Raw genomic sequence first — 13494 nt, 5'->3', positions numbered from 1 at the left:
GTGTCCACCTGCAACTAAGAACCAGGCATCTGTGTTTGACAGGCTTGGTGAACATGATAGTATGAGGAAGATATCATCAAGTCCTCAGACAAAGAGGAAAGGATCCGTCTTTAGTCGTGTCGGCGTGTCATCCATGCCTGACGACCAACCAAGACGTTCGGCACTTAGTCGCATCAGGAAGAGAAATGATAGATGCTACGACTGGTCATGAAGCATTGTCTTTCATGGACTGTACAGCCGGATACAATCAAATCCGCATGGCTCCCGAAGATCAAGAAGCGACAGCGTTCCGCACACCGAAAGGGATATTTTGCTATAAAGTCATGCCCTTTGGATTGAAGAACGCAGGAGCCACGTATCAACGTGCGATGCAGAAAATTTTTGAAGACATGATGCACAAGATAGTGGAATGCTACGTTGATGACTTAGTAGTCAAGTCCAAAAAGAGGGAGAGTCATTTATCTGATCTCCGCAAAGTCTTTGAAAGATTACGAAAATGTCAACTAAAAATGAATCCCCTTAAATGCGCATTCGGTGTCACATCTGGAAAATTTCTAGGTTTCATTGTCAGGCATAGGGGTATCGAAATTGATCAGACAAAGATTAAGGCAATCCAAGAGATGCCCGGACCTCGAAACCTTAAAGAACTTCGTGGTCTTCAGGGGCGTTTGGCATACATTCGAAGGTTCATCTCCAACCTTGCTGGGAGATGTCACCCATTCAACCATCTCATGAAAAAAGATACTTCGTTTGACTGGGATGACTCGTGTCGAAAGGCATTCGAAAGCATAAAAAAGTATTTGTCTTCTCCACCAGTGTTGGGGGCACCAGTCAAAGGAAAACCTCTTATCCTTTACATTGCTGCACAAGAGCGGTCGTTGGGGGCAATGTGCGCTCAAGAAATAGAGGATCGCAAAGAGACGGCTCTTTACTACCTGAGTCGGACTTTGGTGGGTGCTGAATTGAACTACTCACCCATTGAAAAAATTTGTCTTGCTTTGGATTTTGCCATCCAAAAGTTAAAGCATTACATGCAGGCTCATACAGTCCATGTCATCTCAAAAGCTGACCCAATCAAGTATATCCTTTCAAGACCAGTTCTCTCAGGACGACTTGCTAAATGGGTTGTACTCATAAAACAATATGACATTGTGTACGTGCCGCAAAAATCGGTCAAAGGTCAAGCAATAGCAGATTTCTTTGCAGATCATCCAGTGCCACCTGAATGGGAGCTTTCTGTTGATTTGCCTGGGGAGGATGTGTTCTATATTGACGTACTCCCACCTTGGGAAATGTATTTTGACGGGGCTGCTCGTCAAGATGGCGCTGGAGCTGGGGTTGTCTTTTTGTCTCCAGAAAAGCATGTTCTGACTTACTCGTTTGTGTTAACTCAGTTATGCTCAAATAATATGGCCGAATACCAAGCCCTCATTCTAGGCCTCCAAATGGCTGTGGGACTAGGATTAAAGGACTTGGATATTTACGGAGACTCACAGCTAGTGATTAGCCAACTCTTAGGAGAATATGAAGTCAAGAAAGAGGATTTAATTCCTCATCACAGACATGCAACAAAATTGCTTGAGAAGCTTGACACTGTTAAGTTAAATCATGTCCCAAGGAGTGCCAACAAAATGGCTGACGCACTTGCAGGGCTTGCAGCCACTTTGGCACTGGGGGCAGAAGAAACCATGTCAGTACCGGTTTGTAACCGTTGGGTCGTTGCGTCAGACATAGACGAAATTGAAGATGAGAAATATGAGGAAGTCGACATGATCACTGTTCATCAAATTGACCAAGAAGATTGGCGTCAACCAATTGTTGACTATCTAAGTCATCAAAAATTGCCTAGTGACCCAAGGCATAGAATGGAGATTCGTCGTCGAGCCCCTCGATTTATACTTTTTAATGGAACTTTGTTTCGACGATCTTTCAACCACTCATGGTCGAGATGCATCGGAGACGAGGAAACAATGAAAGCCATGGAAGAGGCTCACGCTGGAATTTGTGGTGCACATCAATCAGGTCCTAAATTGTATGATTGCCTTAAAACAATGGGCTATTATTGGCCAACAATGGTGCAAGATAGCATGGACTACGCGAAGAAATGTGAAGCTTGTCAGTTTCATGCTAATTTCATCCACCAGCCTCCAGAACCATTGCACCCTACGGTCTCATCTTGGCCTTTTGAAGCATGGGGACTTGACGTGGTTGGTCCAATTACACCAAAGTCGTCTGCGGGTCAAGCATATATCTTAGCAGCAACTGATTATTTCTCTAAGTGGGCGGAGGCCATTCCTCTTCGCGAGGTCAAGAAAGAAAATGTCGTCGACTTCATTCGTACCCACATCATTTACAGGTACGGTATACCTCGACGGATCATCACTGACAATGGGAAGCCATTCTTCAACACATTGATGACAAGTCTTTGTGAGAAGTTTAAATTCACGCAGCATAAATCGTCCATGTACAACGCTCCTGCAAATGGCCTAGCGGAAGCCTTCAATAAAACACTTTGTAAATTGTTGAGCAAAGTTGTTTCAAAATCAAAACGCGACTGGCATGAAAGGATAGGGGAAGCTCTTTGGGCTTACAGGACGTCATACAAAACAACAACACAATCAACCCCATACGCTTTGGTGTATGGTGTCGAATCTATTTTGCCTTTGGAACTTCAAATTCCATCATTGCGAGTAGCTATTCAAGAAGGGTTGACTAAGGATGATAATGACAAACTTCGTCTAGCAGAGTTAGAGGCACTTGACGAGAAAAGACTGCAGGCACAACAGAAATCGGAATGCTATCAGGCTCGTCTGTCACGCGCATTCAACAAGAAAGTTCGACCTCGCTCTTTTCAAGTGGGTGAAGGAAATAATGCCCTTGGTCCAAGTATGCATTCTATGTTAAGTCTAATAAATGCGGTTCAGTATTAATTAACAAGTTAATAATTCAGTGAGATCAAGTGAGCTGAATGCCTAGCTAGAGGCCGCTTCAGTTCAAGTGGAATTAATGATATTAATCCACAGCTTACTCTTGACTGAACCCGTAGGGTCACACAAATAGTACGTAAACGGATCAAGTATTTAATGGCATTAAATACTCCATCTATGAATATTCGGAACCGACGGATCTTGGTTTCAGTGGGAGCTAAGATCGTCACAGGCAAGAAATGAATACTCCGGAAACGATGATATTGCCGGAAACGGAAATATGGATCGTATCGGAAATATGAATATTATCCAAGTCGTAGATGTTGCCGGAAACGGAAACATGGTACGTATCGGAAAATATTATTGGAAATGGAAATATTACCAGAATCGGAAATATTGCCGGAAACGGAAATATTGTCAGAATCGGAAATATTACCGGAATCGGAAAATAATTCCGGAAACGGAAATATTAAATATTTGTTCGAAACGGAAATTAATTCCGGAATCGGAAATATTAAATATTGTTCGTATCGGAAATAGATTCCGGAAATGGAAATTTAAACGGAAGCGTATCGTACGAATTAGCATCGGACGAGGCTTGCCGGACGAAGGCCCAGCACGAAGCTGGGGCCATCGCCCAGCAAGCATGCGCGCCACAAGCCCAGCCAAGGCAGCGCCCAGGCCTACCGCAAGGCAGGCCCAGCGCGCGCCAAGGGCCACGGATGCGTGGGCCGTGCTGCGCGGGGCTGCTGCTCGCACGCGCATGGGCAGCCCTTGTGGCTGCCGTGTGTGTGTGAGTTTGTGCTCATGCGTGATTCCTGAATCTACAAGAGTCAGTGTATGATTAAATTTCTATTCCTAATTGGATAAATTAATTAAATAGAATTCATGTAGGATTCTAATTTCAATTAATTCGTATCCTACTAGGATTACGATTCCTTTTCCATAACTCTATAAATAAAGGCCTAGGGGTCATAATTTATACACAAGTTTTAAGTATTCAAAACTAAGATTTTTAAGCAGAAAAATCAGCCAATATTCTTGCCTACCTAACCGAAAATATTAGAACCTTAAGGGCGATTCTAGTTGGTCAATCTTAAGGCGGATCCGGACGTGCTGTGGACTATCTACGGAGGGACGACACTTGGAGTCCTAAAAGACTTGTTCTTGTTCGGTTCGGGCGCAGCTAGGGAGGGCACGCAACAAAGAGTATGCATCTAAATTATGCTATATGATTATGTGTAAATAATATGTTGTCCTGGGTTAATGGTTGTTTCCGCATGATCTATGTAATGTCATATGTATCATAACCTAACAGTGGTATCACGAGCCCCTTATTATTTTCATAATCTAAATTGCATGAACATGGTTAAATATTACAAATTTGCAAGAATTAAAAGGGGTGATTAATTTTCGTAATTGTTAATTAATTGCAAATTGCGTTTATTTAATTATACGTACGCAGTTTTTCGGCAGTTTCTTCGTTACTCATCCGAATTGAGTGATTTTTGTGTCAATTCCGCATGTAAAAGGCATTCTAAAATTTTGACAAAAATAGTATTTTTCTGCCGAACCCAGAATTCTCAAATTCGAAGCCTAACTATGACTTTTCGAAGGTTTTAGTTTTTCGAATGCAAAATTTCGTAAATTTAAGATGTTAAATTAAATATTTGCGATTCTTGTTGATAAATCTTGAATTTTTGATTGACCTACTGCATATGTTTAACAAGTTTGAATGCCTAGTCTTGTTAATTATGCAATCTAATTTGTAATTATGATTAATTTGTTGAAAATTAGAATAATTTAGAATTAATTTGATTTTCATAATTAATTGTAATTTAATTAGAAACCTATGATTAAAAACCACCATAAAAATTGTAAATTTACGATAAATTTTAAATTTTTATGACCTAGACTTGAATCCATAACAATCGGAAATCAATTGGATAATAAATTTTCGATTTTTTCGCCCTAAAATTATGAAATTAATAATATTTATTAATTTGTCATTAATTTTAAATATAAATTTTAAATTTTTATGCGATTCGTTCATATAACTTGCACGCACGAAGCAATGGACGCTTCGTGTTACCCTTAAGGGGTGTTGTATAATGCGGGCATGCGACGACGAGCAAGGGAGCTCGTCGCCCGTGCGGCACGAATGCAATGAGCAAGGGCGTAGTGCACGAGCACAAGGCAGCAGCCCTGCCTTGTGTCGTGTGCCACGAGCAATGAACGAATGGGCATGGGCGAGGGGCGAGCCAAGGCAGTCGCGTGTGGGCAGCAAGCGAGCTGCGCCACAACGCGCGCTGCCTCGCACAAGTGCGCGCAGCCTCGCGCGCAGCGAGCGCAAGCTCGCGTGCCACGAGCGCTGCGCCCAGCACTACTCGCGCGCACAGCGCGCGATGTCGCTCGCCCAGCGAGCGATGTCGCGCCCCAGCGAGCGATGGCTCGCGCGCACAGCGCGCGATGTCGCCCGCCCAGCGAGCGATGTCGCGCCCCAGCGAGCGATGGCTCGCGCGCACAGCGAGCGAGCCAGCGCGCCCAGCGAGCGATGTCGCGCACCCAGCGAGCGATCTCGCGCGCGCGCACTGCGAGCGATAGCTCGCGTGCGATGGGGCGCTGTGCGGAGGCTTGCGATAGGACAGCAGCAGCTATGCGACGAGCGCATGGGGTGCGCGCACATGGCCAGCAATGGCTGTGTGCGTACGGCCCATGGGCGTGCAACGCGTAGGGTGTTTGCGTTACGATTAGATCGTTTTGAATGTTTAATTTGAAAATTTCAGTTCACGTAATTTTAATTAATTTTAAAATTAATAATTTGAATTAATTTCTTGGATTTTAATTTTGAATATTATAATTATAATAAATGGAATTTATTCTAATTATTTTACTAAAATTAAAATCATGAATTAATTTAAATGCGACTGAAATTAAATTAAATTTTTGGATTCAATTATAAATTTATATGAGCTTTAAATTTTAATTAAATTTGTATGTTTCCGGTTAGACTAGAAATACAATTTTATGTTTAAAATTAGTAAAGCATATGAATTTATTGGTTTAAGTGGGAGCGCTTTTTAGTCATAAACTCTTGATTAGGTCTACAAATCCTTAAGGTTAAAACAACTTGATTAGAATTAATAAGGACTGAATAATTGGTAGATTATTGGTGCCCTTGATTAATTGCTGCAAATGTTTACGTGATGCATAATGTGTTTTACTAACCAGCTATGTGGGCCATTCATGATAATGAATGGGTGAATGGTATATATTGTATATGTACTGTTTTGCAGGTTATGAAGTGACTAGTATGGCCCAAATAGGATAGAAAATATGGTCTGCGTACCATTAATTTGAATGTAATTGGTCTAAAGTACCAAAGTTATTTTTCAATTCAAATATGGTCTGCGAACCATCAAATAGTTGTAATTAGTTATAGCTTATCCTATTTGAAGAAAATGGTGCCTCCCACGGAGATTTTCAAGACGGACTTTGAAGTCAAAGCTTCAAGATGAAGTCGGGCCATACTAGATCACAAATATCTTATGCATGTTTTAAGTTATTTATTGTTTTAAATATGTCTTAAAATGCATGAGATCAAAAGCTTGATTATGTTGCATGATTAAGGATTTTAGTTCACTTAAAATCTAACCAACATAGTAAGAGCCTTAAGTTCCAAACTTAAAAATTGAGTTAAAAGGTGCCATGCCAAAATATACACTTGCTTGGATATCCTTTACATCAATCTAGTAATAGTTTTCGCTCAGCGAGGTGTTACTTATTGGTCCTAAAGGGGCAAGGTACACAAATAATTGTGAGTACATGTTAGTTTTGGTGAAACTCAACGATATAAGTAAGGAGTCCTTTTATGTCGTGGCAAATTCGATAGGTTTACCTAATAAGTTCTTAGACGTACCTATCAACCAAGAATAGTTTCTAGACTATTAGCAAAAGGCTTTTGCTTACCTAAGATGTTCTAGGATTAAGTCGACAAACTGTGCTTAGTTCTTCAATGATTTTAGGATCTTGGAATCATTTTATTCACACCTGCCGGAACAATAAAATCGAATAAAATGCTAATAACTTGTTTGAATTGCATGGTTGCTTTAATTTCAAGTTATTATTCATGATAAATGTTTAGACTTTGCATGCTTCAATGTATGTTTTAATTATTGTTTATAATTAAATATCTTGCACTGCAATAAATCCTTTTAGAAAGGTAACAGTAAATTTCCTCGATTGGTAGTGAATCCAAGAACGATTCACGGAAAAGAGAGAAAGTGAGCAATTTAAAATGTACGTTTCTTATATCGACTTTTATGGTTGTTTTCGAATATCAAATTCGAATGGCAAACCAATTGGTGCTTGTGAATTCAAAATACACTGTAGTTTTGAGATCATAAAGCATTGAGCTTAAACGCTCAGCTTTACCAATGGTTAACAACCTAATATCTTTGTCCATTTAATTCTCGAATGAGTCTAGTCCCTAGACATTCGAATAGATCGATGCTTAGAGAACTTTAGAAGCTTCTGGTAAGATCATCTAGTTGAAACTTAATATTCAACATAAATTAAATGTTAAGAACCTTGTTGGGGTGACATTGGACATGTCTAACAAGTATAAAAGTCAACACTAAAGAATTCAATTCTTAAGACTATAAGAAAGGGTACAAGAAATAGGAAACAAGGAACAAATGAAAGGAATTTACGATTCCGTTTCTACCTATAAATTTATGTTTAAAGAGAAGTGACCTAGCAATCAAACTTCCTTGGTATCATATACCGCTTGAGGTTCTTACTTCGGTAAAAACTCAAACAATGGAAGCTAGGATACACTATTGACCTACAAGTGAGAAATGAAGCATGGCAATGCTACATTAGTTGTAGGGTCATCTAGTTTGTTTTAAGTCCTTTCAAAGGCTGGAACGAAATGGCTATTTTGTTCCATAATCAGCATACCTAAATTTCTGCTTCAAACACAGGAAGACTCACATTCAAGAAAAACAAAAGCAATGTTTGTTTGTTTATTTGAATGAAATGGTCAATTACAGGTTGAGTCAATATGCTTGATTAAAACAAACAACTCTTTAAAGAACTTTACTAGGTTCAAATCAACTTCTTGATATGAGTTCCACTAATCTTTGGCATTGTTGCTTAGACCATATCAACAAGTTAACATTCAAAAGCTCTATTTTGATGGACTTTTGAAAGTTGGTTGATTTCTAGATCAACTTAAGACAAGCTAGTCTTACTTGTTGAAAGTAACAAAGAATATGAACTATTGTTAGAACGCCTAGACGATAGAGTTCAAAGCTAAAGAAAGGTTTTATGACTTTATTATTTCACATGGATTTGAGTGAATATAGGTTTATTTACTCAAATGTGATATAAGTTGAATCTGTTTGGCTAGTTCAAAGATTCAAAAGTATAAAATCCACTTGGCAAGAAATCATAAAGATCTAGGTTAGATCATGTTGATGATTACTTGAGACCAAATATGATCATCAATGATTGTGTGTTGTAATTTCACAATCTAGGTCCATAAGATATGGCATATCTTAGTTGGAATAATCGAAGTCAATTAGTACTTGATTCGATCAATGACGGATCATAAAGACTTTTCCTATAATTTCTAAAACAAAATGCTCAACTACCACCAAACTAAACCAAATTCGTCAAAGCTATTGAAAAGTAATTTCAGAATAACTTTTCATAAAATATATCTAGAGAGTTGCAAACTCAGTGGGAGCTTAGTGTTTGTTATTCAACAAACTAAGGCCCAAGTCTAGATATATGTTTCATTGTGATTTATTCAAATGAGACACAAGGGTATTGTTTCTACCACGAATTTTTGAGAACATAATGTTTGTTTGCTCGAAATAATGTCCTTTTGGAGATTCGTTTCCAAAATGACAAGTGGGAGAAAATAGACCTCGAAAGTTTTCGAGGCGAACAACAAACATAAACGGACATTCCGGAGGCTTTTCGAAGTGCTTCAGAAAATCCGAACTTATTCTGAAAGGACTTTAGAAGTAGCTTTTAAAGAATAGACATCTCTTAGAAGACTTTACAAGTGCTTCAAGGAGAATAGAATATTCAAAAGACTCTCAAAGTGCCTGTTGATATTCTATTGTTTGATGTTCTATACCCAAGTAGGCATAGAGTTCAAGTCACTGGAACTATGAGATTCTTCTATTAGATAGTAAGGAAACATAGAGTTCTGGTCAATGAAACTATGAGATTCTTCTATTCGATAGTGAAGAAACCTACAACTTGCAGTCAAACTATTATCATGTAGATTAATGAGTTTATGACTTGTAAGAAAGCTATGACGAAACCTAGATTCCCTAAAATGGTTAGAGGCCATATATAGACTCAAATGTTTTAAATGGTTAGAGGCCATAAAACATACTCAATGTTTTGATGACAAAATTGAAATTTTGTTGATTTGCAAGAATAGTTTCACACCTATTGGTTGCAAGTTTGTTTTAAGGATAAAAACCATCAAACATGGAATTGTGTTCACACACAAAGCTAGATTAGTTGCTAAAGGTTACAAGCAAATTCATGGCATGGATTGTGTTGAAACCTCATGCAAAATCGTAATGCTTAAGTCTATAATTCAAGCAATGATTGCATATTGGTACATATGGCAATTGGATGACAAAACATATTCCTCAATCAAATGTTGGAATGAACTATGTACATGGTATGTCATAGGATTTGTGGATCCAAATAAATGCTTGAAAAGGAAAGCTAGCTTATGAAATCTAAGTACAGATTTAAGCAAGCAATTGGGAATTAGAAATGTATTTTAGTAAAGCTAATAAGTATTTTAGTTTCATAAAATATACATGATTCTTATAGATATATAAGAAGTTTAGTGGGAGTACTTAAAACTTAATTGGTCCTATGTGTATTACACACATATCTCTCTATTGTGAAATAACATTCAAATGCTAATGACTTAGATTTGAAATAATTCATCAATGATGGACCATGGCGAAACTTAGTACATACTGGGTATTAAGATCTATTTACAAAAATCTTATGATATTGTTTTGGATTAAGTAATGGCATTTACTAAATCAAACACGAAAGTCTCCATTGGAGATATTCGACCCATGTGAATAAATCTAAGTAAAGGATGTTTGAACTATGTATAAGCATTTACTAAGTTAAACATCAAAGAGTCTAAATGAGATTCTTAACCTATATTATATGTCAAAAAAATTTAGCTGGATTCAGTATCTGCTGAAATTGAATAAGCTAAAGTTACATGAATAGAATTCAATTGGGAATTATTCTGCAAAAGAATTTATCATGTATGATATAATATGAGGATCGCCAAAAACGTATCGTATGACTTTAGGCATGACGAACATATACCAATCTCTATTGATCTAAGTGAAGATCAACTAGATTGAGATCAAGAATACTTATGGTACTTGAAAAGGTACATAGGAATAGTTCTTGATTCAAGGAAATAAAGATACGCTAAATATTGATGCTACACGCATAAACACTGGCAAAGGATCAAGCAAGACCCTTTGGAGTTAACCATTGATAAAGACGAGCTATAGAGCATCGTGTTTTGAAATGGCAACATGGGTTGGAGACCATGAGTTGTTGCGTGGGAAATTAAAATATTAATTTCTATGTTCTAAGATATAGTTGGAGAGTCTACCACATATCTATGAACTGCTTGGATAGGTAAATCCAAACAAAGCATCACTAGCAACCTATACAGTTGAAGTAAAAGTAATTATTGCCTAAGAAGCAATAAAACAGGGTTGTTTAAAGTTCTTCACCGAACTTGGGTAGATCACCTATCTGCTGGCTTGATGGTTCTTCATTGAAAAATGCGTGGAACCACTCTTGAAGCAAGAAAAACGTCTGCTAACTTAATGGTTCTTCATTGCAAAATGCGTAGAACCACTAATGTAGTAGGAAAGACTAGATCACATAATAAACAAACTCGAAAAGATCTTATCATCATATCTCAAAGAACATTCGATGAAAAGGATGTTAAGATTGGCAAAGCATGATAACTAAACCTATGCAACAAGTGAGAAGCAACACTCACATTGTCGCACTGGAAATCAAGCATAGCTTTGAATTCCATGAATTGTTTTAGAAAATGGGTTTGAGGCCCATGGTTGTAAAACATTGGGGTTGAACATTTATCATATATGAAATGTATTTTCATATTCCATTTAATCTTGGTTTAGTATTAAATGATGAGTCCCTTCAATTTGACGATATATTCAAGATAGACTGTCAGGACCAGTCCTGTGACTAAGAAATGTCTATCAAGTGAACTTGAATGTCAAAGGTTGAAAATGGTCCCTAATCGGAGTTTTCTATAAAATTGGACGCATAGAAAACGTTAGACGATTAGAATGCAAGATGACTAGTAGTTCTGTTTCTTGAACTATGTGGACATGGCAATGTCATAATCATTTGCATAGATACTTACTTTGGGAAGACTAGTATCGGACAAGACCTATGAAACTTTACTGTAAGAGATGAAAGTCTGTCATAAGTAAATTTCATTAAATTATTAGACACTAAATCCTCAATACCTGAGTGATTTGAGATTACTTGTTTGAGAACTGGTTGCTTTGACGTTGACCAACCGTCGCACCGTAAAAGGAGGCTATAAAGGCAACGCTCAGGTAATCACCTATCAAACGAAGTCTAATCTCAAGATCGCAAGATTGGGATTGTCCTCCCATAAATCGGGAAGAGATGCTTAAAAGTTGTACAAGGCCACTCGGAGAGCTAGAAACTGTGAAATGCATGGCCGTGCTCGGATGAATCATAGGCTATGATTATCTGTTTATTTGATCAGTTGAACTCTGAAACCGAGGAACACCTCTGAACATAATAAGGATGACAACTCTTACCTTATGTTCAAGAGCAAGCATCGAGCGACAAAGGAATTAGGAAATGCACACTTGTCCCTAAGGACAAGTGGGAGACTGAAGGAAATAATGCCCTTGGTCCAAGTATGCATTCTATGTTAAGTCTAATAAATGCGGTTCAGTATTAATTAACAAGTTAATAATTCAGTGAGATCAAGTGAGCTGAATGCCTAGCTAGAGGCCGCTTCAGTTCAAGTGGAATTAATGATATTAATCCACAGCTTACTCTTGACTGAACCCGTAGGGTCACACAAATAGTACGTAAACGGATCAAGTATTTAATGGCATTAAATACTCCATCTATGAATATTCGGAACCGACGGATCTTGGTTTCAGTGGGAGCTAAGATCGTCACAGGCAAGAAATGAATACTCCGGAAACGATGATATTGCCGGAAACGGAAATATGGATCGTATCGGAAATATGAATATTATCCAAGTCGTAGATGTTGCCGGAAACGGAAACATGGTACGTATCGGAAAATATTATTGGAAATGGAAATATTACCAGAATCGGAAATATTGCCGGAAACGGAAATATTGTCAGAATCGGAAATATTACCGGAATCGGAAAATAATTCCGGAAACGGAAATATTAAATATTTGTTCGAAACGGAAATTAATTCCGGAATCGGAAATATTAAATATTGTTCGTATCGGAAATAGATTCCGGAAATGGAAATTTAAACGGAAGCGTATCGTACGAATTAGCATCGGACGAGGCTTGCCGGACGAAGGCCCAGCACGAAGCTGGGGCCATCGCCCAGCAAGCATGCGCGCCACAAGCCCAGCCAAGGCAGCGCCCAGGCCTACCGCAAGGCAGGCCCAGCGCGCGCCAAGGGCCACGGATGCGTGGGCCGTGCTGCGCGGGGCTGCTGCTCGCACGCGCATGGGCAGCCCTTGTGGCTGCCGTGTGTGTGTGAGTTTGTGCTCATGCGTGATTCCTGAATCTACAAGAGTCAGTGTATGATTAAATTTCTATTCCTAATTGGATAAATTAATTAAATAGAATTCATGTAGGATTCTAATTTCAATTAATTCGTATCCTACTAGGATTACGATTCCTTTTCCATAACTCTATAAATAAAGGCCTAGGGGTCATAATTTATACACAAGTTTTAAGTATTCAAAACTAAGATTTTTAAGCAGAAAAATCAGCCAATATTCTTGCCTACCTAACCGAAAATATTAGAACCTTAAGGGCGATTCTAGTTGGTCAATCTTAAGGCGGATCCGGACGTGCTGTGGACTATCTACGGAGGGACGACACTTGGAGTCCTAAAAGACTTGTTCTTGTTCGGTTCGGGCGCAGCTAGGGAGGGCACGCAACAAAGAGTATGCATCTAAATTATGCTATATGATTATGTGTAAATAATATGTTGTCCTGGGTTAATGGTTGTTTCCGCATGATCTATGTAATGTCATATGTATCATAACCTAACAGTGGGGGACATAGTTCTAGCAGTGAGACGACCTATCATTACTTCACGTAAGACTGGAAGTAAATTCACTTCAAAATGGGATGGTCCATATGTTGTGCAAGAGGTATACACTAATGGGGCTTACAAAATCGTTGACGCAGAAGGACTACGCGTGGGGCCTATCAACGGCAAGTTTCTAAAGCGGTACTACTCATGA

General features: G+C 38.6%; 1 protein-coding gene across 1 annotated transcript; it reads left to right on the top strand.

Annotated features, from left to right (window-relative positions):
* The first annotated feature begins 224 nt into the window (after positions 1-224).
* LOC130469916 (uncharacterized) lies at positions 225-13494 on the top strand. Its single transcript, XM_056839444.1, has 2 exons — positions 225-2808; positions 13301-13494. The coding sequence occupies exons 1-2, from the start codon at positions 225-227 to the stop codon at positions 13492-13494; spliced, it is 2778 nt and encodes a 925-aa protein (XP_056695422.1).

The sequence above is a fragment of the Spinacia oleracea genome, chromosome 3 (assembly GCF_020520425.1).
Source record: "Spinacia oleracea cultivar Varoflay chromosome 3, BTI_SOV_V1, whole genome shotgun sequence".
NCBI classification, from domain to species: Eukaryota; Viridiplantae; Streptophyta; class Magnoliopsida; order Caryophyllales; family Amaranthaceae; genus Spinacia; species Spinacia oleracea.
This window is presented reverse-complemented; position numbering and strand designations above follow the sequence as displayed.

Bases quoted from the DNA above. Each gene is read 5' to 3' on its own strand.
- LOC130469916 (XM_056839444.1), top strand. From the start codon at position 225: ATGGACTGTACAGCCGGATACAATCAAATCCGCATGGCTCCCGAAGAT. The intron at 2,809-13,300 runs GTCTGTCACGCG...ATAACCTAACAG, and splicing joins ATCGGAATGCTATCAGGCTC to TGGGGGACATAGTTCTAGCA.